The sequence below is a fragment of the Torulaspora globosa genome, chromosome 6 (assembly GCF_014133895.1).
Source record: "Torulaspora globosa chromosome 6, complete sequence".
Classification (NCBI taxonomy): Eukaryota; Fungi; Ascomycota; class Saccharomycetes; order Saccharomycetales; family Saccharomycetaceae; genus Torulaspora; species Torulaspora globosa.
Window position 1 is genome coordinate 326788 of NC_050732.1, and position 27017 is coordinate 353804.

Genomic DNA, 27017 nt, shown 5'->3' on the forward strand with positions numbered 1-27017 from the left:
TTTACTCCTGGTGCTCTTTAAGTACAGTTAAGAGCGAGATCATTTTGTCAATCGTACCAGACACTAATAATCGATAATAATCGATAACCTAACCTAATTCCTAATGTCAGCAATTCGTCATTTAGTATCCATTAAAGACCTGGAGGATCAAGAGTTTGTAACTCTAATTGAGAGAGCAGAATATTTCAAGAAAATATTCAAAAGCGATGAGAGCGCGGAATTTCAAAAGAATCACTTGAAGCTTCTTGGAAAGACAATCGCCTTGATTTTCACCAAGAGATCTACTAGAACCAGAATCTCTACGGAGGGAGCAGCCACGTTTTTTGGTGCTCATCCGATGTTCTTGGGCAAAGACGACATCCAATTGGGTGTAAATGAGTCCTTCTACGATACCACCAAGGTTGTGTCGTCTATGGTGTCGTGTATCTTTGCTCGTGTGAATAGCCACAACGATATCCTACAGCTGTGTGAACACTCCAAGGTGCCTATCATCAACTCGTTATGTGATATGTACCATCCGCTGCAAGCTATTTGCGATATGCTGACGATCAAAGAGCACTTGGACTATTCGACAAACAAGCTGAAAGTCGCGTGGATCGGTGATGCCAACAATGTCATCAATGATATGGCTATTGCTTGTCTGAAGCTGGGAATGGATGTGTCCATTGCAACGCCCGCAGGTATTGAGCTGGACTCTGGCATCGCTCAAGTAGGGAAGGAAATCGCAGCAAGAAAAAACCTTAACTTCATATTAACACACGACTCTGTCGAGGCTGCCAAGGGTGCACACGTCCTAGTGACCGACACTTTCGTCTCTATGGGTGAGGAGTACGCCAAAGCTGCCAAATTGAAGCAATTTGAAGGTTTCCAGATCGACGAGCAATTGGCCAAGCACGCAGATCCAAACTACAAATTCATGCACTGTTTACCAAGACATAATGAAGAAGTCAGCGACGACATTTTCTATGGGAAACATTCCATAGTATTTGACGAGGCTGAGAACAGACTGTATGCTGCTATGGCGGCCATTGACGTGTTTGTGAATAACAAAGGCAACTTCGACGATCTCAAATAATGAAGCCACCAAGTAACTCAATCTTGTATCTATGTGGCGATGGAGGTAGGTACAGAAATATGTAACGATGGGAAATGTCAACTCAGAAATTAATGCGTACTTCGGCTTCGAATTGGGCACAGCAGTCAAAGTCTATAGACCAAGTGTTCTTATCTGATCCCTTGAGTACCCTCTGGCATAGCTTATTTGAATAGAATGGGGCTACGCCTGGTTGCAATATCCCAATAGTGATGTGCGAGACTGCGTTGCCGGCCTTCAGCTGAGGCACAATCTGCCCATTGCAGTCGATGATGGGATGTTCAGGAAGGTCAGCGATGACGGAAACAATTTTTTCGTCCCAGCACAATTTGTTGAGTTTGAACTTAACAGTGTCTGCGGTTGTAATGGGCGCCATGCTCTCATCTTTTTCCTCGTTGGTTGATATCATCTTCTGATATCGGGAAGCAAAATTCTTCCAAGTACACCTCTGATCCTCCGTGCCTTTCTTCGCTTGGCTTACATGGGAAAGTGTTATGTGAAACTCTGGCTGAAATTTGTCTTGCTTAAATAGCTTTTCCATACATTCTTTGCCTCTTTCTGAAAGATACGCGCTCTTGAGAGCTTTCTGAATCTCGTCAATCATCGCTTGCCGTTCCCTTATGTGAGCGGAATAAAAAGTCGCCTGGCGCTCCTTAGGATTCGTGCTTCCTTTTCCTTTAACGTGCTTGATAATCGTAGGTTTGTAAGTCAGACTTTTCGCAAAAGCTTTTTCGATCTCTTCCTCTGATGGCATGCTAGGAACTAACTGAGGATAAGAACTGTTCAAGTTGAGAAGAGTTTTTCTGGCATTTTCTAATGAAGAATTGGTATGCGAGACCCGAAGGGGAATGATCAGGTCAAATTTATTGTCGGGCGATTTGCTTTCCACCACAGGTTGGAACCTGTTTAAAAAGCCCTGCATGATACCGACAACTTTCTTCTCACCATAGACACTAGACTTTATACTTTGGTGATTGTCGCCGCGGGCAAGGACTCTCTTTAATGTGAGTTCTCGAACACTTTGCAAGTTCTCGTATGCAATAAAAGACAAACCGATCACTTTGATATTTGTGTCGTAAGGGAGATATTCTTCTTTCAAGTCGGCGAGCCAAGTGAACAACTGCTGTCTCTCTCTATATTGATGATTATTTCGATCAACGATCACACATTTTATATTTGGCGTAGCCAGCAGCTCGAGAGATTTTTTCATCAGCATTGATTTATCTCTAGAAGTGATATCGTCATTCTGCACCACGGCCCATGAATCTGGATAGAGGTTCTTCAAGGTGAGCGCCGTGGTCGTCTTACCACAACCAATGACGGCTATAGGAAAAATCAAGAATTTAGTGTTTTCATCGACTTTGTCGAAATCCACAGCATTTCGAAGCTCCAGTTCCTTAACTTTCTCATAGTTCAGAATTTCCATCGCGGTCATCCCGTAATGCTGTAGAAACATGTTTCTTAGTGAAATGATGTCAAACCCTCTCATATACCGTTCGCATAGCTCAGGATTGTTGTCTAGAATGGGAATGACAAAGTCCAGGTACTGATTGGTTATGAACTTATGCTTTCTGAACTTGAAGATTCGACATTTAGTTGTAATATAGTCCTTCGTCACCTCTCTCCATTGTCTGTACATCAAATAAGGCTCTTCAAACTTGTATTTGAAGAAGAAGTCCTGTCCGTCCTCTCGGCAATGACACCTGATTACGAATCCCTCCACCTCCAAAGCATCGTAGCTGCCCCGCTCCGAGCATTCATCTAGGAAATTTTTTAAACTCGACACATCTTCAATGGCAAAGTGTGCAGTTGGTTTGAACCCATACTTTGACGCAAATTGCGAAACTCTGTCCATAGGCCAAGTTGCGAACGTTCTCTGGTTCAAATTTATGCCATGCAGATAGAGTCCTGCTTTATCTCCCTTGTATTCCAAAATGTGCTCTTCAAAGCTATCGTCACAGTACTCTGCCACTGCTGTTATGTTCAACTCATACAATTCTCTGGCAAAGGCTTCTGGGTCCACGTCGGCCTCCTTCAGCTGCTTGAGAAGGTATTCCCTGCCCGATTCTGCATGGCTTCTATCAACGTCTGTTCTTGGCCCAGTCGAATGTTTAGAACAGACGACAATTGTCCCATCCGAGAGGGCAGAGATCAATATGATGCACCCGTTCGATTTCAAAGTCACATCATAGGGTCCAACTGTATGGGCTTCAATCGCTTCCCACTTCGTTGAAACGACCTCTCCGATATTAAAGAACTTGTCGTAACCTCGAGCAACGATCTCTGGATTTTCTGGATCATCCAGAATGAACAGTCCTCGAGCATTACACGGAAGCTGTATATTATTCTTCCCATAATCCCATTCTTGAAATTTCCAGCTTACCACTTTCTTCGTACTATCGAAAAGATCACACACCCTCTTTGTAGCCTTGCCTCTGGAGGCTAGTTGCGCTGCATTTTCCAACTCTCGCACTAATTCCCTAATACTTTCACTCGTAGGACGCAAAGGAACATTGTTTTCCCTCATCAATCGGATCCTATGACTCTGGTTACGCCGCAGAAGCTGTAGATGGATCAGCTAGACTTATAAAGCTCACACTTCTGGACTTTAAGTGTATAAACTCACTTAAACATCGATCTCATCGGTATAATTTCGTCATCGATTGCTGTTACCCGGATTCTTCAATTATAGCCCAGGAATAAGCATTAATAGTGGTAGTTAACTACTAGTAGTGCAAGCAGTTGGATTGCGGTTGCTGGGCCTTATCGAGGCATTAGGACGATATGCCAGATTCTATTGATATTGATGAAGCAGATGTACTTGTGTACAGCCAGGGGCTTGAGCGAGCAAGCCGAGTGACAATGCAAATTAACAAATCTTTGAAGAGCATTGCAAGGACTTCTGGTCACTCTAGTGATCTGTTTACGCCAATAGTCACACGAAACAACGTTTTGTCAACCTTGCAGAGGAATATCGAGAGTGTTTTGAATTCAGTCGCTTCTGTGAAAGATTTGGCTAACGAGGCTTCCAAACATGAAATGATACTGAGGAAAGGTTTCCGTGAGATGGGATTGAAGCAGTATATCAAGGCAATCTATAAGTTGGAAGATATGCTGGATGACATCAAGGCCGACAGCGGAAAGAGAATTAATAGTTCCGAATTTACAGGTATTCGAACGCACCTGGAGGAGATGATCAAGGACAGCGAAACTACTCTGAAGGCATATTTCGTATCGCTAGTCGGTTCAATAAAGCCCTTCGATCCTCAAATCAACATCAACAAGAAAATACCGTTTCCCTATTATAAGGATAATCAGCTGGCTGAGATGGCCCTAATAATCGACTACTTCCACAATACTGTATCTGCATCTGCGCCTATCGAGGACGTATTCATACAAGAGCGAAGTGAGATAATCCTCAAATGCATGGCGTTCCTGGAGCCTTTCGCCAAGAAGGTGCCAACCAACAGCAGCGCACCATATGAGAAGGAAAGCAGCGGCATGTTGAGTTACAGTGAGGCTCTACTTGGTTTCATAGCAAACGAAAAATCATTGGTGGATGACTTGTATTCGCAGGAACCGGGTCTCAAGACAAAGGTATTTTCAGGCATCATTGTACCATTATTGTCAGCTTATATCAAGCTCATTGACGTTAACCTGGAGTTTGTGCGTAAAAGCCTCGAAAATACTGGTATCCTGAGCTTTGAGCTGGCAGACAGCATTCATAGCGTCAAGAGGTTGCTAAAAACTGGGCCCCTAGATAATTACAGAGCTCTGTTGGATTGTGCAGACAGTGTCCATAGGGTTACGCAATCGCTGTTCCGAGACGCTATTCAGCGAATTGATGTTAAGGTTAGTCAAATCTCGGCCATTCCCGCTGATAATGGTGTTACGGAAGCAACTGTTGACACCATGTCAAGACTGAGAAAGTTTAGTGAATACAAAACGGGTTGCCTGGGTGCTATGGAAAGTATGACGAGAGAAATGTGGCTTCCATCTCCGTACAGGGAGAAAGAGTTTACTTACCAGGATACACAAAATTTGAAAGAACCTTCAGCCTTGCTTTCATGCTTTTTAAGCGATTGTATTGACATACTTGTGGCGAGCTTAGAGAAAAGGGCACAAAGGATATTAGCACCTAGTCTGGAGCCTGATATTAGCGGCCACAGTAGTAACAAAAAAATTCCTAAACCACGCATCGGATTCTTCATTATAATGAATATTACTTTGATAGAGCAGATTGTCGAGAAATCAAAACTGAACGAACTCCTGGGCTCGGATGGTCATGGTAGGATGGAGAAGTTGAAGAAAAAATACATTAATTACTTGATATCAGACTGGAGAGATCTTACCAGCAATCTGATGGATTCTGTGTTTGTCGATAGTACAGGAAAAATCTCATCAAAGGACAAAGATCAAATCAAAGAAAAATTCAAAAAGTTTAATGAGGGATTTGAAGAGTTGGTATCGAAATATAAGCAATATCGACTGTCGGATAGAGCTCTGAAGGCAACTTTGAGATCCGAAATCGTTGCTTTGGTAATGCCAATGTATGAAAGGTTTTACAGAAGATACAAAGATTCCTTTAAGAATCCTAGAAAGCATATAAAATATCAACCAGACGAAATAACAGCAATATTAAATCAGTTGGGTAAGTGAACGCGTGGCGATATGAAGGCCTCTCTGATCTGCTGGCAGTACATCCTTAGATTGCGATGTTTTTCTGGGCCTGGTTTTTATCGATGAACGGAATTATCATAAGAGCGATAACGTTCTTACCAATTAAATTCGTAGTTTATAAAGTCCATATAATGAATTACAGAGTAAGTTCAGCTGCCAGGCCGTTCCAAATTGCGAGGCGGTAGATGCTGCTAGTACCGCTTTCATCGATAATAGAAGTACTGCCTGTATGTTTGACTACTTCCAAAATTGTTCGTTCCAATAACCGCTTGCAGACTAAGCATCATACTGAAAAGGACTTGTGGGACGACCCGAAGAAGATTCATTGCTTTGTCTCAGAGTGCTTACACTGTCTTCATGTAGATCTCTACTTGAGCCATCATTTTGATGCAAGGCATTCTTGAAATCTTCAAATACATGATTTGAGTTAGCAACGATTGCAGAGTATCCGGGACTGACCACAGGGGAGAGTGTGTCCTCTGCGTTAGCTTGAAGGGGATGCCAACCGTTTGAGTTCCGATCATAGAGGGCTGTTATATCAACAGAGGAATCTATAGGGGAACTGGCATAATTGTTTATTGAATCTCTGGACTGGAAGGCAATGTTATCTGTGCTGATATTATGGCGAGTCTCAGTATGGTGAAGTAGCGGCTCCATGTTGTTGGCGTTCGCGAAAAGGAGTGTGCTATCCACGGAAGATCTGGCTGATCTCTCACATGAGGAGTCGGAGTATGCAGAGGTAGTTCTTGATAGCTGGTTCTCTCCATTATTATCGCAATTATTCGTTAGAAGGGCGCTCATGTCGTTGAACGATGGGTTTGAGTTTCGTATGGTGGAGGGTAATATGCCTGAGATGCTATTGCGCCTGTCTTTCTTCACTTCCACGTTTAGATTCATTCCATTCGAAGCAGGTGACCTGAGCACGGCACTTGGTAAATTTGCAGAGGCTTGCGAAACACCTTGGAAAATGAAGCCGGAAGTGATGTCGCCATCATCATCGGCTCCGGTAAATTTTCTTCTACTGAAGCCCGCCTCAATGCTCTTTCTCTGTGAATGGTCGAGTGGTTTACGAGTATCCGCCAATGTCTCCTCCGACCGACTAAAAACTATTTTCGGTGGTTTCACAGCAGGGCGGCTTTTATGCCGGTGATCTGACTCTATACCGTCGGCCTTCATTACATCAACGTAGGAAGGGGGATTGCGTGGTAGCTCTTTCGTAATATTTAATGTTGGCGTTTCATTTAGGTCAAAATCGAATGAAGGTGGTGCGTCAGGTAGATATAGTGGTCTCACATGGGGTGAAGTCACTGGAGACAAAGGAATTGCCTGAGGCGATGTTAGTTCCCTCTGTATCTGGTCAGGTTGATAGATGTTGGCCTGAAATGGGGGCGATGACAGCATAGTAGAGTCATCCGCTTTTGAATCACGACGTCGACGAGGTCTTGGGCTCAGGTTCCTTGACTGAGAACCAACCTTGAGATCTAAAGGATGCACTTCAGGTGAGAGCACAGGTGATTGTAGCACCTCCTTTGGAAAGAAAATGTTCGAATTGTGATAGAGACTGATGTTTGATGTGTTGCCGAATTGGGCATGAGCCGAAAGAGCTTGTTCATTGATGCTAATGTGGCTATCGTAGCTTGGAAGCAGTGTGTTAGCGTGCGAACACAGCCTATTTAAAACATGAATTGGAGAGTCAATACTGATCTCGTAATGTTTTCGCTTTCCATCCACCATCCTCGAAAGACGTAAACAAAGCTTTATCCAGTGATTGGCCTTAATATTTTCCAGACCTGTATCGGGATGTAATTGTTGATGATTATTCAAAATGCTGGGTACAAAGACCTGGTACTCAAAGTTCTTATTGACCAGATCACCTGTTGATTCGTCAAGAAGCAAGTTCCCCATGTTCTTCGCCTTTAGAGCACCGGTCTCGGACGTCCCTGGTAACCGAGGACCGTCATGTTCTGCCAGTAAGAACTTTTTGGTAGGCTCCATCCTATGGACTTTCTTATTTTTGCAGTAGTATTCCATTGTTTCTGTCAAATAGATCCTTATCCTGTGTAGTGTTACCTTGTCGAGAGGTGAAAAATGGAACGCTAATGGTAAGAAAGCGTCCAGGATAATATCTTTTGAAGCGATCACAATGTCATAGTGTAATTGATCTTCCCAATCACGCGAGATAGCAATCGGTTCGGTCTCTTCAATCGATGTATCTGATTGGGTGCGGACTAAAGTGACAGGTAATCGAGCTGTTATATTTGACTTAAAAGCACCAAACCTTTCGATACTGACGAACAATTGGTATTCGACGTATCCGAAATCAGCTCTAACGGTTTCAGGATACGATGAAGGGATTGCTTGCTCAAAAGTGTAAATATACTCCCCCGGCTGAAAGACAAAATTTTCATTACCAGACCCGCTGGAATAAACATTGTCGTTGCCAGTGTTGACGCCATGGATATCTCCATTGGTCGCCGACGAAGTATTCTCACTCGCACTAACAAAGGTTCCGCTTAGTAGGTCGGAAATCAGCGATGTTGTGACAGACGACGCGCGACTACGGTGATCATCGGCCTTAGGAGCTGGAGAAGTCGCTCTTCGAAGTAATGACATGGGAGATAAACTTCTTCCCGTATTCGACACAGCATCCGTGACACTCCTGGCGTCAGAAGCATTAGCCGACGCCAACGAAAGCGATGACAGCCCATTCAGTGACGAGATACTTTGGTGCTTACTCCTGTGCGCTGCAGTCTGTGGTAACGGCTTATACATGGAAGCACCGCTTTCATGCAGCAAGCACGCGTGGTCGCCAAACGAGCTTGCGTTGGCCCCCAGGCCGCTTTTTCTCCCGACCAGCCCACTCGGGACCCTATTATCTGCCTGGTAAAAGGGCCAAGTGTGATTGACAATATCGTTGATCTCCACAAAATCTTGTCGCTTCGGAGGTATTCCTTCAGGCCACTCGGTTCTCGAATAGCCCTTAAACGACAAACTTATACTTTTCAACCTCGTAGGTTTCAGTACCCGAACCACAAGTGACCCCCGAAGAATACTGGGAGGCTTATCGTTCTGCTGCGGCAACTCAAAACCCTGTATGAACACTACCGGCTCTGCCAATTGCAAAAACACCTGAACAGACCCGGTTTGCGCCAGTGGCTCTGCGTCCCCAGACACATCCACATCCTTATCCACAGGGAAAACCGGCGAGAAGACGCTATGAAGCTCAGGCATTCCGCTAAATCACTGTTCGAGCCTCCTAATTTCTAGATCTGCGATTCCCAATCACGACGGCTTATCACAACCCGTTACCGAGCGATCGCTACTGAGTTCTCTCTCGATCTCGATATCCAGCTAGCTCAACCAGTTGCAACACACTAACCCTCACAACTCGCATCCCCCAGTCCACTCATTCGCTAACCAGCTAGCAGCATTAAACGTCTCTCTGCGAGAGAGCTCTTCAACGTCGCTCCATACGGCAGGTCACGTGCTCACCCTCGAAGCAGCTCTATCGTCTCCTTAAGGCGGTCCAGCAGCGGCTCGTTGGCGCTGGAGATCTCCTTCAGCAGCTCGTTGACCTTGACGAGATCGTAGTAGTTCTCATAGATCGTGCTCTTGATCGAGTTGTTCATCTCTGCCTCTTTCTTGAGCAGTTTGTTGTGTAGCCGAACAAGCTCCGCAAAATCGCACTCGGCAATCGGTCTGTCGTCTGCTGCGGCATCCTCGACGTGTTCTTGTGCCGCTTCCGCGTTCACAGTCGGTCTCTGCTCCTCCTGTGGTTGCTCTTTACCCTCGGCGCTTCCCGGTTGCTCCAGCTTGTAGTACTCCTTCAACAGCTGTCTCCGGTCTCGGTTGAGCCGGCTGAAACGCAACGACTTCTTGTGGCTGATCTGCTGGGTCATTAGTCGAAGTTATGGCGGTATCAGGACCCGTCACAGTGGCTTTTTGGTGTTTGTTTGGCGTTTAAGAGTGTTAAGTAAGGTTGATTTCGCCCAGCCGCGAGGATCGTTTATGGCAAAGAAAGCTTCGGCCTGGAAACATAAGGTATATGGAGCCTAGGGTTTCCATTGGGCTAGTTATTGACTAATAGGGCGTGGCATTGGTGTTGTGCTGGACAAGTTGGTCGCAGACGGAGTTCAAGGGCGATGTTTGACAAGAAGAAGCGACAACATGCAACTGCAGATCTTCCAGAACAGGCGATGAACGATTCGCTGAGAGCTGCGCAGGTAATCTTCCAGAGACATACGGGATCGCAAGCTAGTCTTAGTTCAGGGTCCACGGGGAGTGTTAATCAGACGTCATCGCGAGCGAAAGCGAGAAAAGCCGGCTATGGAACAGGAATATCGAGACCGGGGCATCAGCAAGCTTTTCGAAGCAGCAGCAGTGTTCCTAGGAGTGCTCTCTCGCTGGCACCTTCGAGCGGGTCCAGCCAGCAGCAGCTGAGTAGGCCTGTGTCGCCGCTGGCAAGCGGATCCGCACATGCAGCAGCGGCAATGGCCCATAGCAGAGAGTCGGATCGGCAGCAGGAAGAGCTTCTGGCGCTGGCAGTGCTCCCGCAAGTGCCGAAACGGGCTCTGTCGTCAAGCAAGATCGCTCAGGATTCGGCGAGAAGAAATCCGAGCAGCGGTGACTTTACTGGCAGCCATGGAGGCACCCGCGAAAAATTGCCAGTCAGCAGAAGCCAAACTGCTGCGTTATCCCCTTCAGCAGCATCTTTCATACTGCGGCGGACGGTTTCTCAAGCTTCGTCTGCATCTCAATCGCAGTCGGAGGTACGACAGCCGCCCTTACAGCCAGCGAGTACTCCTAGTAGCACGAACACGGTGCCGACTGTGGATCGGGAAAGGCTCAAGAAGCTTGAAGTAAGGACACTGGCAGGCCGTATACCGCCGCCAGACATATACTTTGAGACCAAGAGCGACGATGTTGAGCTGGAGCAGGAAAGTGCAGGCAGCGACAAGGATACGGGAAGCTTCAGCCAACAGCTGTCGTCGTCATCCAACGGGTCGTCTTCATCTGCGCTGTCGATTGCCCTGGACGGTTCCTCTTATCTGGCGGATGAAGGAGACCTTGACTTGGAAGAGCAAGAGTCGCAAAGCGATACAGGGGAATATACGGGAAGTGAAAATGAAAGCCCCGAGCAGTCGCTAATTCATTTGCCAGAGCATGCATTCTCAGTTTCAAGTCTGCCTGCGGAATCGGAAGACAACAGCTCATCGGCCGCAGTTAGGACCAACGCTACCTATGGCGTGCTGAATAGACTCGGCCACGGGAATGTCACATACCAGGGCACTCTTCCTGATCTGATACCGAACCATACAAGAAGGACAAGAATTGAGAGATTTAGAACCAAACTGTTTGGCGCAAAAAGCAGGTCTGACGAAGCCAGCAACAAGGAATTGTCCAAGTCTAGCGTGACGGCTGATGAGGACGGGCGAGCCGTGGTAACCACAAATCACAACCTGCGTTTCAGGACAACGATGCGCGGCCGTGGGCGCCATTCGTCAAACGATTTCGATAACGCGTACGACGGCGCTCCTGAGCAGCTCGATAGGACTATCACTAACAACTATCACGCTGGCGTTCTGACAGACTCTGACGACGATGACACGGACTCGATTGATGACCATGAAGACGACAAGAAACGCAAGCGGCGTGCCGCCCGTTTGAAAAGACGACTTAAACATACCGCTGTACCGTATTCGCATCACCTACACCATCATGAAACCCGCCATCACATGAGCCGTAAGGGCTTCAATGAAGACAAGCCTTGGAAGTCCCACAAGGACGTAGGATTCGTTACGCCCGCGGAGCGCAAGCGCTACGAGGGCATGTGGGTGAGCAACCGGTGTTTGTACCTCGAACTGCTGCCCTGGTGGTCGTCTGTGATTAGCGGACAAAGCGCGCCGCCGGTCAGTCTTCCAGAGGATGGCCTGATCCTTAGTTTAGTGGTAAAGGACATCTGGGCCCGGTCTAACCTGCCCAACGATTTACTGCGACAAATCTACGAAAAAGTCGACACCAGAGGGGACGGTACGCTCGATAGAAAGTCCTTCATCGTGGGAATGTGGCTTGTCGACCAGTGTCTCTACGGACGCAAGTTGCCCAAGAAGATAAGTCAACAAGTCTGGGATAGCGTTGACAGATATGTCGTCAACGTCCTCAATTCGACCGCCATGAAGCACATGGGCAAGAGCAAGAAGAAACTCATGAAACAGGAGATCAAGAACATCAAGAAGGACATCAAGAACGTCCATCTGTGACGCCTAGGCCATACGAAAGCTCCATTTTTATGTCCTTTACCGTTAGTCTTAGGCGGAATTTTTCGCCTCGGGCTGTCTGAACACCACGAGATCGAGATACGGGAATTCATCCCTATATCTAAACAGTTTAAGATCTCAAATTCAAGACAACGGTGTCTGTTCTCGACTACTCGATTTGGTTTCGGTGCTGGGATCAGAGTTCTACCAGTAGCTGTACGGCTTTTCGAGAATAGGAGTCTTTGTGGTGGTCGAAATTGAAAATTGGTTGTTGGATAGACTGCAAGTGAGCGAGAGAACTGTTGCAAGATGTTTAGAGTGTTTGGAGCTCTTACCGGTAGAGGCAACACCACTCCTGAGATGTCACAAGAGGAAAAAACGAAGTTGATACTGAAACAGGCTCACGATTTTGAGATTGCGTTACAGGCTATGGATTATGTTCTTGATGACAGAGCACAAGAGGGACTGCAGCTGTTGCGAGATAATGAACCTGAGGATGGATCTGATCAAACGATTAACGTGCTGGCTCGCGGTGTTATTGAATTTTTGGAGGCTACATTGGGCTTCGAGGCGGAGGAGATGAAGAAGGCGTCGGCCACTTTGGCAAAAGCAGAGCAGTTGTCATTGAAGAGCAGACAGGATGCGCAAAAGTTGCAGTTGCATAGCAGCTCGTTATATCCGTCGGGTACTGTTTACGCGGTTACTTACACTGAATCTTGCCTATTGCATGCGCTTCTGATGCTGTTCAGCGAGAGCATGATGGAGGCCGCTAAGGCATTGTTAAAATTGCGTAAGGCTTACTCGATGTTGCAGGAGATTTTTGAAGCGATGAAGAAGGCTGAAAAGAGCAGGGGGCTCTCTAGTGAGGATCCTAATGAGTCGCAAACGAGCTTCTCTTCGTGCGATTCTCCCTTTGCCTCTGCGGACATTCCTTATGCACTTTCTGCAGAAGAGCAAGAAGATCATGATCTGTTGGAATATGCCGAGAAAGTACATCATATGAGAATGAAGCGGCTATGCGGTGCCCACATCGGTAATTCACCAGCTATCAATAGGTTACGAGACGAGCTGGGCTTAGGTGCAATGAGAAATCTTCCCAAGGAGGAAATCAAAGAGTTTACTCATGTTTTTGACGACCTAGATGTCACGGAGGCTACTATTGATGAATTTATTCATTCTGGGGTAAACTTATGTTTTGGCATTCTGCAGGTGGTTCTCTCCTTAATTCCTCCTGCTATCGGAGCTGTACTCTCCATAGTTGGTTTTCATGGTTCAAGGGAAGAGGGTCTCAGGCTGGTTTGGAGAGCTACAAGGCAGAGAAATGTCCATGGTTGTATCGGATTATTGGGTTTGATGTTTTATTATGACGGTCCTTTCCAGTTTACCGACGACGATTTTGACATCCCAGCTGCTAGTTCAACTTCGACTACGTTGGGTAATAGCAAGTCTCAGGCAAATCTATCTGCGTCTTCGCTACTGCAGAAAACTAGATCATCCCGGAGTACCTCTGTTGTCTCGCTCAAGAAGAAGGCTACAAATGATAGTTTGAGTTCATTAAGGAGAAACGAAACATCTGAGAGCACCAACTCCTTAAAGAAGCTTAGCTCGTTGCAGGATGGTGATCTCGATGGACCGACTTTGCTGCATCCGGGAAAAATTCTTGTCGATGCGCTACTAAGGTCCAGGGCCTTATTCCCCAACAGTGCGTTATGGCTACTGAATGAAGCCAGGATGTTGTCTGCGCGTGGTCGACTCGAAGAAGCTGTCCAGCTGCTCGATTCCATCGATGTACAGAGCATAGCTATGAGACAAGTAAAGTCTCTCTTGGTCTTTGATCGTGCCATTACTCTCTCTCATTTGCATAGGTATGAAAGGGCTGCAGAAGATTTGCTGTCGTTGATCAATATCAGTGATTGGTCCCACGCTTTTTACACTTATTACGCTGGGTGCTGCTACCTAGAGAACTGGAGAATGTGCCAGCTTGGTGTCCTCGAAAGCGACAAAGCTGAATTCTATAAGAAGAAGGCACTTGAATTGATCTTTGGTGCTCCAAGTTTATTGGGCAAAAAGACCTTCAAATCCAAAAACTTGCCTTTGGATAGATTCATGCTTAGAAAAGTGGAGCAGTACAAAACAATGCAACAGAAACTTGGCGTTTCTGATGCTTTGGATGCCATCGCAACTTCACCCGTGCATGAGATTTCGTACTTCTACAATGGCTATAACAGAATGACGAAAGAAGGTTTGGAGCTCTCAAACAAGATGTTGCTGGAGTACCACAATCCTGCGATTGATAGCAAAAACGTGGACCAAGAGCTTATCAAGGATTTCCTGGTAGCACTCAGCCTCAGAAGATTGGGAGAAGTCGAAGAGGGCTGCAACCTGATGGATGAAAAGTTATTGCCCAACTTTTTCTCCATGGATAGAGGCAAGGTCAGATATATAAAGAAGACCGAGGACCCATGGCTGTACCCTGCAGCCCTCTATGAGCGTGCCCTATTCTCCTGGAAGCTCCACGGGATTGATGGTTTACCCGAAAGCAGAGAATGGTTGCTAAGAGCTCAAGGCTACGCCGATGATTACGAGCTGAGTACCCGTATCGGGATGAAGATCAAAGCTGCTCTTGATAGAGTCGAGCACTCTCTATGAATACGATATACTAATGCGTTCAAGATGTCCGTTGGAGTTTTTTAAGTTAGATGGTTTTCTCGTTCTATGTAGATAAAATGCAAATCCTCATGAATAGCTGTTACATTCATCTTAGAGTATTCATCAGCTTTGGGAGCCTTATGACTGTAGCTTCTATGAGAATGGAGCATACCCCTGTTCTCTACAGGACATACGGCCAATGGACTAGTAGTAGAGCAAACTGATGGCGCTTCTCTTATATGTCTTCTGTAAGTTGGCTGTATTTAAGGTGATATCGCTGCGTAATACATAGGCTTTGTTCACTGTAAAACAGGTAAAGAAACGGGCTCCAAGGAGGTAGTCAGTTGGATAGCCAAGATAAGCTTATGGATTTGCTGGATAGCGAAGATAACTGCTCATTGTTATGCGATGATGACTACGACGATGATGATTCCATCGATTTATATGAATCTCAAACAACGGCTACTGGTTCTATGGGAGATAACGTCTGTCACAAGCTGAATAGTCTTGTGAGTGATGATTCGGGATTCGAAATTGACGAAGAACTGCTAAATGAAGATGTTGAGGATGATCTGCTATCGCACCATATGAAGTCTAACGACCGGGCTCCCGAGGGAAACACAAGTTCTCTGAAGTATGAATGTTTAACCATGCAGGATATATTCGATAGGATGCTAGAAAGGGTTCACCATCTACAGCCGATCTTCTCTATGCCTGCAGAGGATATTCTGCTGCTTATGCAGCGCTATGATTGGAATGAAGAACGATTACTGGAAGAGTGGACAGAAAAGATGGATAAGCTGCTTATAGAAGCAGGTCTGAGTGCAGACGATCTAGGCAGTGGAGCAGGTGGTAATGTCCGGGGCATCAAGCGTAAAGCGAAGTTTGAGTGCTTCATTTGTTGCGAGGATAAGCCAACAGAGACGTTCGCTTTGGAGTGTGGCCATGAATATTGCATTGAATGCTACCGACGCTACATTAGCGACCGGCTGAACCAAGGTAAAGTTATCACTTGTATGGATTGTCCGCTGGCCCTCAAGAATGAAGACATAGATGCCGTGATGGGGACAGCGTCAAGTGCTAGGCTGATGAACTCGTCTATTAAGAGCTTCATACAGAAGCACAACCGCAACTACAAATGGTGTCCTTACGCCGATTGCAAGTGTATCATTCATCTGAACGACACGACGTATCTGCAAGAGTGCACGCGTCTACACCGCTCATGGTTCGTTACCTGTAAGCTGTCTCATAGTTTCTGCTTTGGCTGTGGATATGAGATTCATGCCCCGGCTGATTGCAATGTTGCCAATGCGTGGGTCAAGAAAGCAAGGAAAGAATCGGAGAATTTGAACTGGGTCCTTTCTCATACCAAGGAATGTCCGAAATGCTCTGTAAATATTGAAAAGAATGGAGGGTGTAACCACATGGTTTGTTCCAGCTGTAAATACGAGTTCTGCTGGATATGTGGCGGAGATTGGGCTCCACATGGCAGAAGCTTTTTCCAGTGCACAATGTACAAGAATGATGACGAGAAACAAAAGACATCTGTGGAGAACAGTAAACGCACATTGAAAAGATACACATTCTACTACAGAGTTTTCAACGAGCATGAGGTGTCCGCAAAGCTCGACTGGAAGCTGGGCCAGACCGTGGGCCAGAAAGTGAAAGTTTTGCAGGAGAAAATGGGCGTTTCATGGATCGAAGGTCAGTTTTTGGCGGATAGTTTGAAAATACTGAATGAAGGCCGTACAGTACTGAAATGGTCATTTGCGGCTGCATACTATTCGGATGCTTCTCATAACCTGACGAAGATATTTGTTGACAATCAAATTCTTCTCTCAAATGCAGTGGAGCACCTATCGGAATTGCTTCAGATAAAAGATCAGGAGGCTATAATGAAACGCAAACCTGAATTTTATAATAAATCAGGTTATGTCCAAAACAGAACTAGGGCTCTCATAGAATGCGGGAGAGATCTTCTAAGAAAGGGCATATGCAAACCCGCTGATTGATATTGTGTATTATTATTATTTGTGGGTCAAGTTTAACATACGGTTTTTCATGATATTGTCTGATCGCATCAATTATCTGAATCTATCACTCAAGAGTCTTTCTGGACCTACTTCCTCGTATTCTTGTTTTCCAACCCAAAGTTGATGGAAACTTCCCAAGCTAGTCAGTATGCTGCCGCCTAGCCATGCTTGATACTGCCTTTCACGTAAATGACCAGTTGACAGTATTCTAAACTTGAGAGCTGGAAGCCTTTTATTCAGCTCAGACATGAGCCTATCGCTGAAGCCGGGGATTGAGGAAGTCCCTCCTGTTAGAACTATATTATGCGCCAAACTGGCACGTAAATCGACATCAGTGGCCATGATAGACTCATTCACAAGATCAGCAACACCTGGAATAGCAATTTTAGGTGAATCTGTCTCGATAGGTCTTTTTCCGTTCTCGTTTGTGGTCTCTGCTGTTGAGGACGCGTCCTCCACAGGTGCTCCCTCTTCAGCAGATGGCTTATCCGGCTTGCCATTAGGCTTGTTCCTCTTCAGTGGTACGTAGTCATTATGCCATGTTTCTACGATCCCGTTCGGAGAGGTTGGCCAGTCTTCTGGTAGATCTTCTTCATGCGGTGTGAATAACGGCTCGGCAAAGCCAAAACGTGTCTCGTTGTCAAAAACTAACTCTTCTGTCCATGGCGCCTCGATGGATCTCTTGGACATCGATTCCAGCTGGGATTTCATCTGCGGTAACGGATCTGGTGCCACCTGGCAAAGAGTTTCCTTGCATTCTTGTAAAAATCCTCGGCTATTGGCATAATCATATAATGAAGAGTGTACCTTGAAATCGAACGATCTTTTCTTGAATGTGGGTTTCCTCTGAGCTATTTCGAACAAAGGTACTAAATCCTTTCCCTTCAGTGGCTTCTTTATCAACTCATTGATGAATTTACCGGCTAGGAAGTTCCTCATGGTGCTCTTCGATAAGGTCATCCCATCGACTACTGGACTCACGCTCGTGCTATCGTGACCCACATCCACGACAAGGCAATTGGGTCTTCCAGATGCAAACGAAACGCAAGTTGGAGTGGAGGAAATATAGCACGCTTCGAACTGCAAGGATTCCAAAAGCATTTCAAGTGACTTAGCCTTATTCTCTAAAGTATTCCAAATAGGTTCTGTGAGCAAGGCAGGAATACCAGAATTCGATTCCAGATATAGCAAGCTTTTCAACGCCCATGACCATTGTTCTTCAGCAGCATCCCAATCTACCACAATGCTGTTTTCGACAATAGGTTTTATTTCATAATCTGGCCTAGGTATACAGAGAGATTGTTCAGAAAATATCCTTTTCTTACTTTGATCTTCTTCTTCTGGGTCCTTCAAGCCATAGTATGATGGCAGTATTGCCTGCGGGCAATCTGAACCGGAATAACCAATGTTGGTAGTGAAAGAACCTGGATCGATAACCACTGCAGTAATCTCATCCCCACCATACACTTGTAGTCCTGGATTTGACATCTATTCTGCACCTTCTTGCACCTTTAATCCCACTTTCCTTCCTTTACTTTTAGTCTTGAAGCTTACGTAGTCTTTGATGGACGCGAATTGTAATAAGAGCGAGGTATCAGATGAGCTTGCGGAATATTAAGAATAAGAGTTTTATGTTCTCATATATAGAGGATATTTACACCACGAATGCCTTATATCATAGAGTCCTTAGCTCGCAATCTAGCACGTCAACCAGAGCTTCAACCTCCAGTTTGCGTCTTGCGTCTTTGATCCAGTCCTGGCACAGAACATGAGGCCAACCTTGCAATGCCACTGCTTCTTCAACAGCCTTATCGAGTTTCGAGAGTCTTAGGTTCTCATTGACTCTGCTGAAGACGCTGTCGAGGTCCTGATTAGTTGGAGAGGAACCCTCTTTGGTGAAGAGGAAGAAAGAGCACAGCTTAGCAAAGGTGTGGCCCAGGATACCGGCATTTGGTGGTAGCAAGGAGGCGGTCTTAAAGTCTGCGGCAAGTAAGTTCCATCTGTTGTATAGCTGTTCATTTGTAAGGATCTGTGTTCCTGCCGTGAGATTATCTAATTCAGCGATGGCAACGTCGATGAGTGGAGGCGACAGACCCTTCGACTTGCAGCATGGCTTGGGCTTATCCGGTAGAATGTCCGATAGGGACTTCAACTGCTTGAGTTGTGGCTCGATGTTTAATGCATGCGGTTCCGAAGATTGTAATTTTCCTCTTAGCTCTTCTAAAGTTAGCGTCAGCTGCGTAACGGCCTCTTTTTTCATCAAGATACGGTTCAGCTTTTCGACAGACTCGAGCAGTTTGCCGACGCCGGTGTCAAGGTCCTTTAGATGAGATAGTCTTCCGTTTCTTTCTTCGTCTAATTTCTCCTTGAGAATCTTGTTAAATTCTTCTACCTGCGTAATGGATAACAGTGCAACCTCATTAGCATGTTTTGCCAATAAAGTCTGTTCATTGGTTTTTAAATCTTCCGCCAGTTGCTTTGAGCTACGTTCCTCCAGTTCGACCTTGTAGTTATTGAATTCCCTCCTGAACTTGGATATTAATTGGGTCTCGTCATCCCTTAGCTTCCGTTCATATTTGTCAGTTAGTTCTTTTAAGGCTTCTGCAGTCTTTGCAGAGACGCCTTCACGAACCGCTGCATCAAAATCTTTATTAAATTCGAGTACGGAAACTGTGAGTCTCTGGTGAGCTTCAGTTATATCGCTCAGTTGTTCTTTGGCAACCGCTATTTTTTGGTCGTTGATCACTTTTATGGTATCGTTGAGTTCCTTGACCAAATCACCAAACTTGGATGAGGCCGCCAAGTCCGAATCCAAGGCGACGCTAATAGGATTCAGATAAACTAGTACAGCATCGTTTTTGGCGGTCGAATTAGCGCTACCAACGTCTTTGTTCTCAATGCTAGCTGGCACTGTAGCTTTCAAACCGCTTTCGTCAGCGTCTTGCGCCTTGACACCTTCGTTGGGTACGGAGCTCACCTTTCCTCCTAGCATACCACCGAACTTGTTTCTCAACTCTTCCAAGGTCAGGGGATGAAACGACATAGTTGCATCCCGATACGACTCGAATGAATCGACTAGCGTCTCTGCGAACGGGACGTTCTCGACAAACAAATCGCCAAAGTCATCGTTGTACTGGGACAGCGCAACCCCCCCAGCGTAAAACAGAGAAATAGCGACAGAGCTCCTAACCAGGAACCGACGGAACGGGTGAGATTTTGGCGCCGCCGGTCTCACCGTGCCTGTGTTGATGGACGCTAGGCTTCTCTTGGTCACCGCATGCTTCACCAGAGAGGGTGACTTAGATTTCAGCATATTGAAAGATCAGCTTTTTCAAATCGGAGCCCAAAAAATCGCTTATTCACCCTTCGGAGTGTACGCACCAATTGTTCCCCTTCACTTGTTCAACAGGTATCGTAGTTTCGACACTAGCGGCGGAAGAAGTGGTCTCCAGTCTGTGCCCGAAGCGAATTTGGGCCGCGACACCATCCCAAGTTTATAATTGGGTAAAAGTCACGTGCCATGACATCCGCCAGCGTAAACTCTCACCATCGGGCGACTTCACGGTAGCTTGGCGGCTCGACTGTTCAGCGCTGTGTGCCTCGCATTCAATTCAAGCTCTTCCCTCAGCGTACGGTCAGCTTTTATCCCGGTTAAGCGCTGAGCCTTCAACGACCCGGCAGAGACACCGCAGATACGAAAAATGGAGGAGTTCATCATGTAGGGCTATCGGATTTGCTGTCCGTAGCATCCCGGCAGCATGCAATACGCACCTCGCACTGCTGATCCTGGGATCTCGGCGCCTAAAGCGACAGATCGCGGATCCAGCGCTGCAGGAATCTTCTTGATCTTGCTCAAAGCAGCGCCAACGCCTCTCTGCTCTTGAAACCGGTATTTATCTCTGCTTGTTGTGTCTGTAAAGTGGTTGTTGTTGTTGAACTAGGAGAAGGCGGACCTCGCGGAGGTCGGCGGCTAACGCCACCCAGGACATAAAAGAGGCAAACACCGTAGACCGCTTTGAATCGATATTCAATCAAACTAGGGTTGCGAGAAGGATTGATTGTGGTGGTAGTTGCACGGTAGCGCATGGAAGTCATATAGAGACAGAAGCGCCTGGTCTATCGGTCAGCGGCATTGAAGAGACTCTGATCTCGGCCGCGAAACTCGCTCTGATGTGACTGAAAGGAAGCTTCACAGCAGGCAGCGCCTATCAGTGCCATATCGGAGACGCTCGCTGGCTTTCGATCACCAGAACGCCGGTCTTGTCCTGTTTCACCGCAGAGGTGCGAGAGTTGATGGAAAAAGCTGCCGGCAGCCCAACTAAAGATGGAGGACGCTTATTCGAGGGTATCGGAGGATGCCGACGGCTCTCGAAGGCCCAGGAATCGATAGTGGTTAAAGAGTGAGGTATCACGTGGAATACGTTTAGTGTCGGTCAAAGGAGAAGTGCTTATTTAAGCCTCTTGATAGCTGAAGTATGGACTGCAATTCATCGGGAAGATCTGGAAATCGAGTGATGTTGCAATTTAAGTTGGTGCTGCTGGGTGATTCTTCTGTGGGGAAGTCTTCGATCGTTTACAGGTTTGTCAAGGACTCATTTGATGAGTTTCGTGAAAGCACTATAGGTGCAGCGTTTCTATCTCAGACGATTAAGATCAGTGGGTCTAGTGAACAATCAGAAACGGTGATAAAATTTGAGATCTGGGATACAGCGGGACAGGAACGGTACAAGTCACTGGCTCCGATGTACTATAGGAATGCGAACGCAGCATTGGTGGTCTATGACGTTACGCAGCAGGACTCTTTGACCAAGGCACGGGCTTGGGTTAACGAACTGAAGAATAAGGTGGGAGACGAGGATCTAGTCATTTGCCTGGTTGGGAACAAGATTGACCTGTGCGATGGTGATGAGGACAAGAGAGCTGTGGAGACGGGAGAAGCCAGGGATTATGCAGCAGAACAAAGTCTTTTATTCTACGAAGTCAGTGCCAAAACTGGGTCCGGAGTCAGACAGATATTTGAGAGCATAGGAGAAAAATTATATGAAACGAAGAAGGATGAGCTTGCAGCTGCCAGGAATCGACAGATGGGATCTTCGAAAGACCAGGTCAACGTGCAATTGCAAAGACCTTCGACAAACGACCCCACATCGTGCTGCTACTGATCGAGGCATCTAGTTTTACCACATTAAATAAGTTGTCTTATCGGTAACCGAGATAAGAATTGCATGTTTACTACATATATCACGGTTGCATTACGCCAATTGGAAGCAAAGAGGATACGAAGACAGTTTAGTTCTTGAGAGCTTTCAAGATCAACTCTCCCGCTTTCTTAACACCCTCAGAGGTACCTCTAATGTAAACAACGTCGTTCACCTTGTCGGATCTCTTTGGTACATTGATAATAGTGCCTGAAGCTTCTCTAATCTTCTTAATGTTCGAACCACCTGGGCCAACGATTTTGTTGAATTTCTTGGTATCAGAACTCCAGATGTAGCCAGCAGAGGTGGCCTGAGGAGCAAGAGCGATTCTTTCTTCAATCAGTTGGACAGCTTTGTTGATTGCGGATTGCTTTTTGTTAGCCTCATCTTTTCCGTCTTCCTTTTGCTCTTCTCCTTCCCCTAAGATGGCAGTCAAATCGACTGGTTCGTAGCTCAGTCTCCAAGAAATTTCGCCCACCTCGTTGGAATCGTCTAACGTAACGTCTTCAATGGTAAATTTGATTTTCTCCTCATCAGAACCACGAACTCTTTCGGTAGGAATGTTCAAGGCTTTACGTGAAATCTTGTTAGCCTTCTTTGCGCCGTTACCATGTCTCACGTTGATTGAGAGTTCAGTTCTTAAGTTTTGGATGAAAGCACCGCGCTCGGAAACGAATTCATGCAAGTTTGCAGGAACGGAGAGCTCATGGTCAAAGTTGTCTCGGATGATCTCAGAAAGTATTTTGGATTTAGCTTTCTCGACATTATCTGGTAATCCTTGCAAAGTCACCTTGCCAGATTCGCCTTTATTTGGAACATTCAAGATGACATTGAACTCAGACTCCAGTTGGCGGCGAACGACACCTCCAGGCCCAATCAAGGCACCCTGTCTTTCTGCAGGAATGTCTAATTCGGCTTTGATGCTGTTTTCGCCTTCTTCGACAAGCTTCTTGATTTCCTTAACGACGATATCGACAAATTTCTTGGGACCCTCAACCTTAATCAATTGAGAATCGGAGTTTGCATTAGGGACATCAACGGTTTTGTTCCTGTATTCGTCACCGCCAGCCTTGGAAATAATTTCCCTAAGTGTACGCCCACCAGCGCCCACAATAGTCTTGTGGTATTTGCGGTCAATATCCAGCGTTTCTTTGACGAAATCAGAGGCTTCGGCAACAATATCCTTAACTTTCTTGGTCGCGTCCTGAATGGCTTGGCGGGAACCAGTAATCTCAAGTTCAACCTCGCCCGATTCCTGCACTTGACTGTCAGTAGTCTTTTGTAGGAAATCCATTTCGACAGCGAATTCAGCCCTGATGTCGTTGATCATATCACCATTCTTACCGATAATGCGTGGAACATGCTCAGCTGGAACTTTGATGATCGATTTATGACCATTTTCCATTTCAAAATCCAGCAAAGCTTCCAACTCTTGGTATGCTTTTGCAACGCCACGGGATGGACCTCTGATGGTGATAATATCTTCGTTTCTTGGGAAAAGAATTCGGACGTTGTACTTATCTTGTAGACGATTACGGTAAGCACCCTGAGGACCAAGTAAGTTGCGGTGATATTTGGGAGCGGCAATTAGCTCTTTTGTAATAATGTCTGCCCATTTCTTGGCCTCAGCAGCGATGAATACCTTGGCATGTTCCACATTGTATTGTAAACCAGTCAAAGTTACGGAGACAGGCTTTCCGCTCTCGCTTTCAGATGGCACATCAATTTGAATATCGTATTTCTGACGCAACTGCTGAGTGTTGGCACCTTTGGTCCCGATCAACCTAGATACAGCATTGGCAGGAATCTCAATGACATCTTTGAATTTTTGAGAAGGCGCCTTGACGACGGACTCAATAGCCTTGTTTGCTATATTCACCGCTCTTTCGTTTCCCTTTAATGTGAGTTCGTTTTCTGTCGGTGTATGCAATTTGATTTGGAGATGACCCTCTTCTTGGCTGATATCCTCAAGAATTAATTTCAAAGTTGCGCTGTTCTCGTTCAGCAATAAATCTTGAGTGTCTGCGGCCAATTCAAAAGTTCTGGTCTCCAGAGCATCCTGCTTCTTACGGATGTCATTCAAAGCTGCACTTACTTTCTTGAGAGTCTCAGCAATCTCCTCTGCTGATGGCTTGAAATCTTCATTAGAACTCAAAGCGATCAACAAAATAGCATCATTTCCTGGATAGAAATCACCGAACTGAACGAAAGCAGCCAATTCTTCTTGACCTACCAATGTATGCTTGATTTCCTTGTGGAAAAGTTCATAATCAACGTCATCAATTACAGTCGTATCTAGCGGGCTAATTTGGTTAACCAAAGAGATTAGCTCTTTACGAGTAGCCTTAATTTCCTCCTTTTCTTCCGCTTTACCACTAATGTGAATGTTGACGCAGTCTGATACGGCTAGTACCTCTGGAGATGGAAGAACGATTTTGATCGTTGGATGAGCTTCTTGCAGGTTCTTCAAATAATCATACTTCTTAAAGAACAAAGCCAGATTCTTAGCGTGAGCCAAATTTTTACCATGAGACTTAGAGATGTCCAAGGTATCGACGGCATAGGCCTTGGAAGAGGTTCTGGCAAATTCGATTGCTTCGCGAACCCTGGAACGGGGCCCCACAAACGAGACCTTTTCGTCGTCAGCTTGAGTTGGGTATTGCACGATAACGTTAAACTTTTCCTTAATCTCTTTATCATCTATCAAAAATTGGAATTTCGTAGGAATGGTAACTTGTTCGCTAACCACATCGTTGGAGAGGCTAAGTAGATAGTTCTTAATGTTTTGTTTTGCTTCCTTGGCATCTTCTCTTGGACCCTGAATAACAACTGTAGCACTGTTTTTCAAGAATTGTACCTTCACATCATCCTTGAATCCGACCGCGGATAGGTCGACGAAAGGTAGCAGTTTTTCGTCATCAACGGTGAACTGAATTGTAGCATGTTTGTCTTCCTCCTTGACTATTTTCATGATTTTGGATTTTGCTAACTTGACGGAATCGATGTCACCATGAATCGAGACATCAGCAGTGTAATCATCCAAATCTTCGTCATAAGAGTCAGGATTGTTCTCCTTAGCGACGTTGATCCTAACGTCACAAGAATCTTGGATCTCGCGAATGTTCTTACCACCGGAGCCAATAATGGCAGCCTTGCAGTTCGATGGGACCTGAATAACGTCAGTGATAGGCTTCGTCAACTTTCTCACTAGTTCTCTTCTGGCCGCGTACACATTCTGAGGAACACCAGAGATCAAAAAAGTACGAGAACTCTTGGACAAAGTAGACTCGACAGAAACATTGTGGTTTTGTTTCACAGACTGAACAATGCGAGAGAACTCTGGCTTCCCAATTGACAGCTGCGACTGCAAATCTAAACTGAAAGCCTCCTGGATGGTCTTGGAGCGCATCGGTCTAGAACCCGAAGTCAACGAGGAGGGTGATGGAGAGGGAGAGGAAGAAATAGAGGGAGCTGCGGCTGGCTTAACATTAGGGCCCCAATTGATCTTTGTATTGACCAAACCAGCGTTCGATCCCAAAGAAGGAAGATCTTTTAGAGAAGGCAGAGGCTTAGGCTGAGCCGTTTCTTCAGCGACTTGCTGAGAACCAGCTTCCCCTTCCGCATTCAACGTAATAGCAGAATTGGAGTCATTAGAAGTTGGAGGAGTCTCCAAATTCGTTTCGTTTTCAAAGGTTAGGGACATGAAAGCTGTAGGTTGTTTCTAGGCAATAACAGACACAAAAAAAGCGGCAAACCAAAGGACAGGATCAGAAGACAATGGAATTGAAATATATACTCGACAAATCAACAATACCGATTCGTTTAAATGCGAAAATAATCTCAAGTTGTCGATATATGTTGGTTCTTCCACTTCTATATAGATCGCTGCAAGATCGTTTTCCAGACTCGTACAAAATGCGTGAAAAAATCTGGTAAGAACGTAAGATATTTAGGCATATATGAATAGTATACATAGTGGAACAGCGGAGGTTAGTCCGATCATTTCAATGGTTCAACGTTATCAGCAAAATCGCCGATCATGTTACCAGCTGGGTTGTAGCTGCAGATAACGTAGCTGCCCCAGGCGTTGTTGCATTGCTTGATCCCGCACCCGACTTGAGTAGTGGACTTCCAGACGACCTGGGTGAAGTGGCCGGTGGAAGAAGAGAAAGAGGGGTTGTTGTAGTCATATGACTTGATCTCGTTGTACCAGGCGTCGACGGAACCGGTCACGTCGTAGCCCAATGCTAGGTTTTCACCGTAAGGGCCGCCAGAATGAGTCAAAGTGCCCGAACAGTCGTATTTATCAGCGTAATCTTGAGCATAGCTAGCCAGTTTGTCCGACCAAGAAAGCGAAGGAGTGTCCTTGTGCAGCGATCTTTTGCTGTTGTGAGCGTTCAAAATTGTCGAAGCAAAGTCAGACAAAGCGGACGATGAAGGAGAGGACGACGAAGGCGTCGATGAGGTTGTGGAAGTGGTCGTGACAGCCTCCGCTGTAGAAGTTTCACCGCTGGATGAAGTTGTAGCTGGAGACACTGTTGTGGTGTCCCTCGTGGAAAATGAGGTCGCAACGGAAGTTGCCTGGGCAACCTGCGCGACAGCATTGGTGCTCGTGCTTTGAACTTGATCAGCGGCGTCAGTAGCAGCGCCGCCCACAGAGGAGTAACTGGTATGTGTTTGGCCATTCTCGACGTATACGATACCTTGAACTGTAGCAGGAATCTGCTGGGTGACGGTGACGACGGCACCGTTAACGGCTGCGGCAGCAACGGCCAATAAGGATAATTGGGTGACTTTCATTGCAGAAGAGCGTGTAGATATGAAGGATCGGACGGGCTTTTTTGGATTCGAATGAGTGACTGAATGCGAATCAGAATCCCCGAGTGATTCACTTCAGAAAGTGAACATATGGTGCCCCTTCAACTAAAAGCTATCTAGAGGCTCTTATATACACTTTGGGAGGCTATTTCAAAAAATCATTAGCCGGAACTTAGTCGGTAATGTATCCGTAACATACCTGCGGCATGCGCAGTACGTGCTTGTTTCGAACTGTCACACGATCGCGAAAATAAGGGTGGTTTCTCTAGTCTCCCACTTTTCGTAATAT

At 46.0% G+C, this 27017-nt stretch overlaps 13 protein-coding genes across 13 annotated transcripts; 6 read left to right on the top strand and 7 right to left on the bottom strand.

Moving 5' to 3' along the window:
• Positions 1-103: 103 nt before the first annotated feature.
• On the top strand, positions 104-1075 carry ARG3 (ornithine carbamoyltransferase; the record flags this gene model as incomplete). Its single annotated transcript, XM_037284614.1, has 1 exon — positions 104-1075. The coding sequence occupies one exon, from the start codon at positions 104-106 to the stop codon at positions 1073-1075; it is 972 nt and encodes a 323-aa protein (XP_037140510.1).
• An 82-nt stretch (positions 1076-1157) lies between these two features.
• TRL1 (tRNA ligase) lies at positions 1158-3620 on the bottom strand (the record flags this gene model as incomplete). The annotated part of the gene is made up of 1 exon (XM_037284615.1): positions 1158-3620. One exon carries the CDS (start codon positions 3618-3620, stop codon positions 1158-1160), a length of 2463 nt encoding a protein of 820 aa, XP_037140511.1.
• Positions 3621-3877: 257 nt separating this feature from the next.
• EXO70 (GTP-Rho binding exocyst subunit EXO70) lies at positions 3878-5752 on the top strand (the record flags this gene model as incomplete). The annotated part of the gene is made up of 1 exon (XM_037284616.1): positions 3878-5752. The coding sequence occupies one exon, from the start codon at positions 3878-3880 to the stop codon at positions 5750-5752; it is 1875 nt and encodes a 624-aa protein (XP_037140512.1).
• A 297-nt stretch (positions 5753-6049) lies between these two features.
• On the bottom strand, positions 6050-9004 carry ALY2 (Aly2p; the record flags this gene model as incomplete). The annotated part of the gene is made up of 1 exon (XM_037284617.1): positions 6050-9004. The coding sequence occupies one exon, from the start codon at positions 9002-9004 to the stop codon at positions 6050-6052; it is 2955 nt and encodes a 984-aa protein (XP_037140513.1).
• A 257-nt stretch (positions 9005-9261) lies between these two features.
• VPS51 (Vps51p) lies at positions 9262-9672 on the bottom strand (the record flags this gene model as incomplete). The annotated part of the gene is made up of 1 exon (XM_037284618.1): positions 9262-9672. One exon carries the CDS (start codon positions 9670-9672, stop codon positions 9262-9264), a length of 411 nt encoding a protein of 136 aa, XP_037140514.1.
• Positions 9673-9915: 243 nt separating this feature from the next.
• Positions 9916-12033, top strand: HG536_0F01660 (uncharacterized protein; the record flags this gene model as incomplete). Its single annotated transcript, XM_037284619.1, has 1 exon — positions 9916-12033. The coding sequence occupies one exon, from the start codon at positions 9916-9918 to the stop codon at positions 12031-12033; it is 2118 nt and encodes a 705-aa protein (XP_037140515.1).
• A 306-nt stretch (positions 12034-12339) lies between these two features.
• HG536_0F01670 (uncharacterized protein) lies at positions 12340-14679 on the top strand (the record flags this gene model as incomplete). Its single annotated transcript, XM_037284620.1, has 1 exon — positions 12340-14679. One exon carries the CDS (start codon positions 12340-12342, stop codon positions 14677-14679), a length of 2340 nt encoding a protein of 779 aa, XP_037140516.1.
• Positions 14680-15044: 365 nt separating this feature from the next.
• Positions 15045-16691, top strand: HEL1 (E3 ubiquitin-protein ligase HEL1; the record flags this gene model as incomplete). The annotated part of the gene is made up of 1 exon (XM_037284621.1): positions 15045-16691. One exon carries the CDS (start codon positions 15045-15047, stop codon positions 16689-16691), a length of 1647 nt encoding a protein of 548 aa, XP_037140517.1.
• Positions 16692-16763: 72 nt separating this feature from the next.
• ARP4 (Arp4p) lies at positions 16764-18200 on the bottom strand (the record flags this gene model as incomplete). Its single annotated transcript, XM_037284622.1, has 1 exon — positions 16764-18200. One exon carries the CDS (start codon positions 18198-18200, stop codon positions 16764-16766), a length of 1437 nt encoding a protein of 478 aa, XP_037140518.1.
• A 187-nt stretch (positions 18201-18387) lies between these two features.
• MIC60 (Mic60p) lies at positions 18388-20025 on the bottom strand (the record flags this gene model as incomplete). Its single annotated transcript, XM_037284623.1, has 1 exon — positions 18388-20025. One exon carries the CDS (start codon positions 20023-20025, stop codon positions 18388-18390), a length of 1638 nt encoding a protein of 545 aa, XP_037140519.1.
• A 1162-nt stretch (positions 20026-21187) lies between these two features.
• Positions 21188-21874, top strand: YPT52 (Rab family GTPase YPT52; the record flags this gene model as incomplete). The annotated part of the gene is made up of 1 exon (XM_037284624.1): positions 21188-21874. One exon carries the CDS (start codon positions 21188-21190, stop codon positions 21872-21874), a length of 687 nt encoding a protein of 228 aa, XP_037140520.1.
• Positions 21875-22001: 127 nt separating this feature from the next.
• SCP160 (Scp160p) lies at positions 22002-25613 on the bottom strand (the record flags this gene model as incomplete). The annotated part of the gene is made up of 1 exon (XM_037284625.1): positions 22002-25613. The coding sequence occupies one exon, from the start codon at positions 25611-25613 to the stop codon at positions 22002-22004; it is 3612 nt and encodes a 1203-aa protein (XP_037140521.1).
• Positions 25614-25909: 296 nt separating this feature from the next.
• Positions 25910-26710, bottom strand: PRY1 (sterol-binding protein; the record flags this gene model as incomplete). The annotated part of the gene is made up of 1 exon (XM_037284626.1): positions 25910-26710. The coding sequence occupies one exon, from the start codon at positions 26708-26710 to the stop codon at positions 25910-25912; it is 801 nt and encodes a 266-aa protein (XP_037140522.1).
• Between the last annotated feature and the right edge of the window lie 307 nt (positions 26711-27017).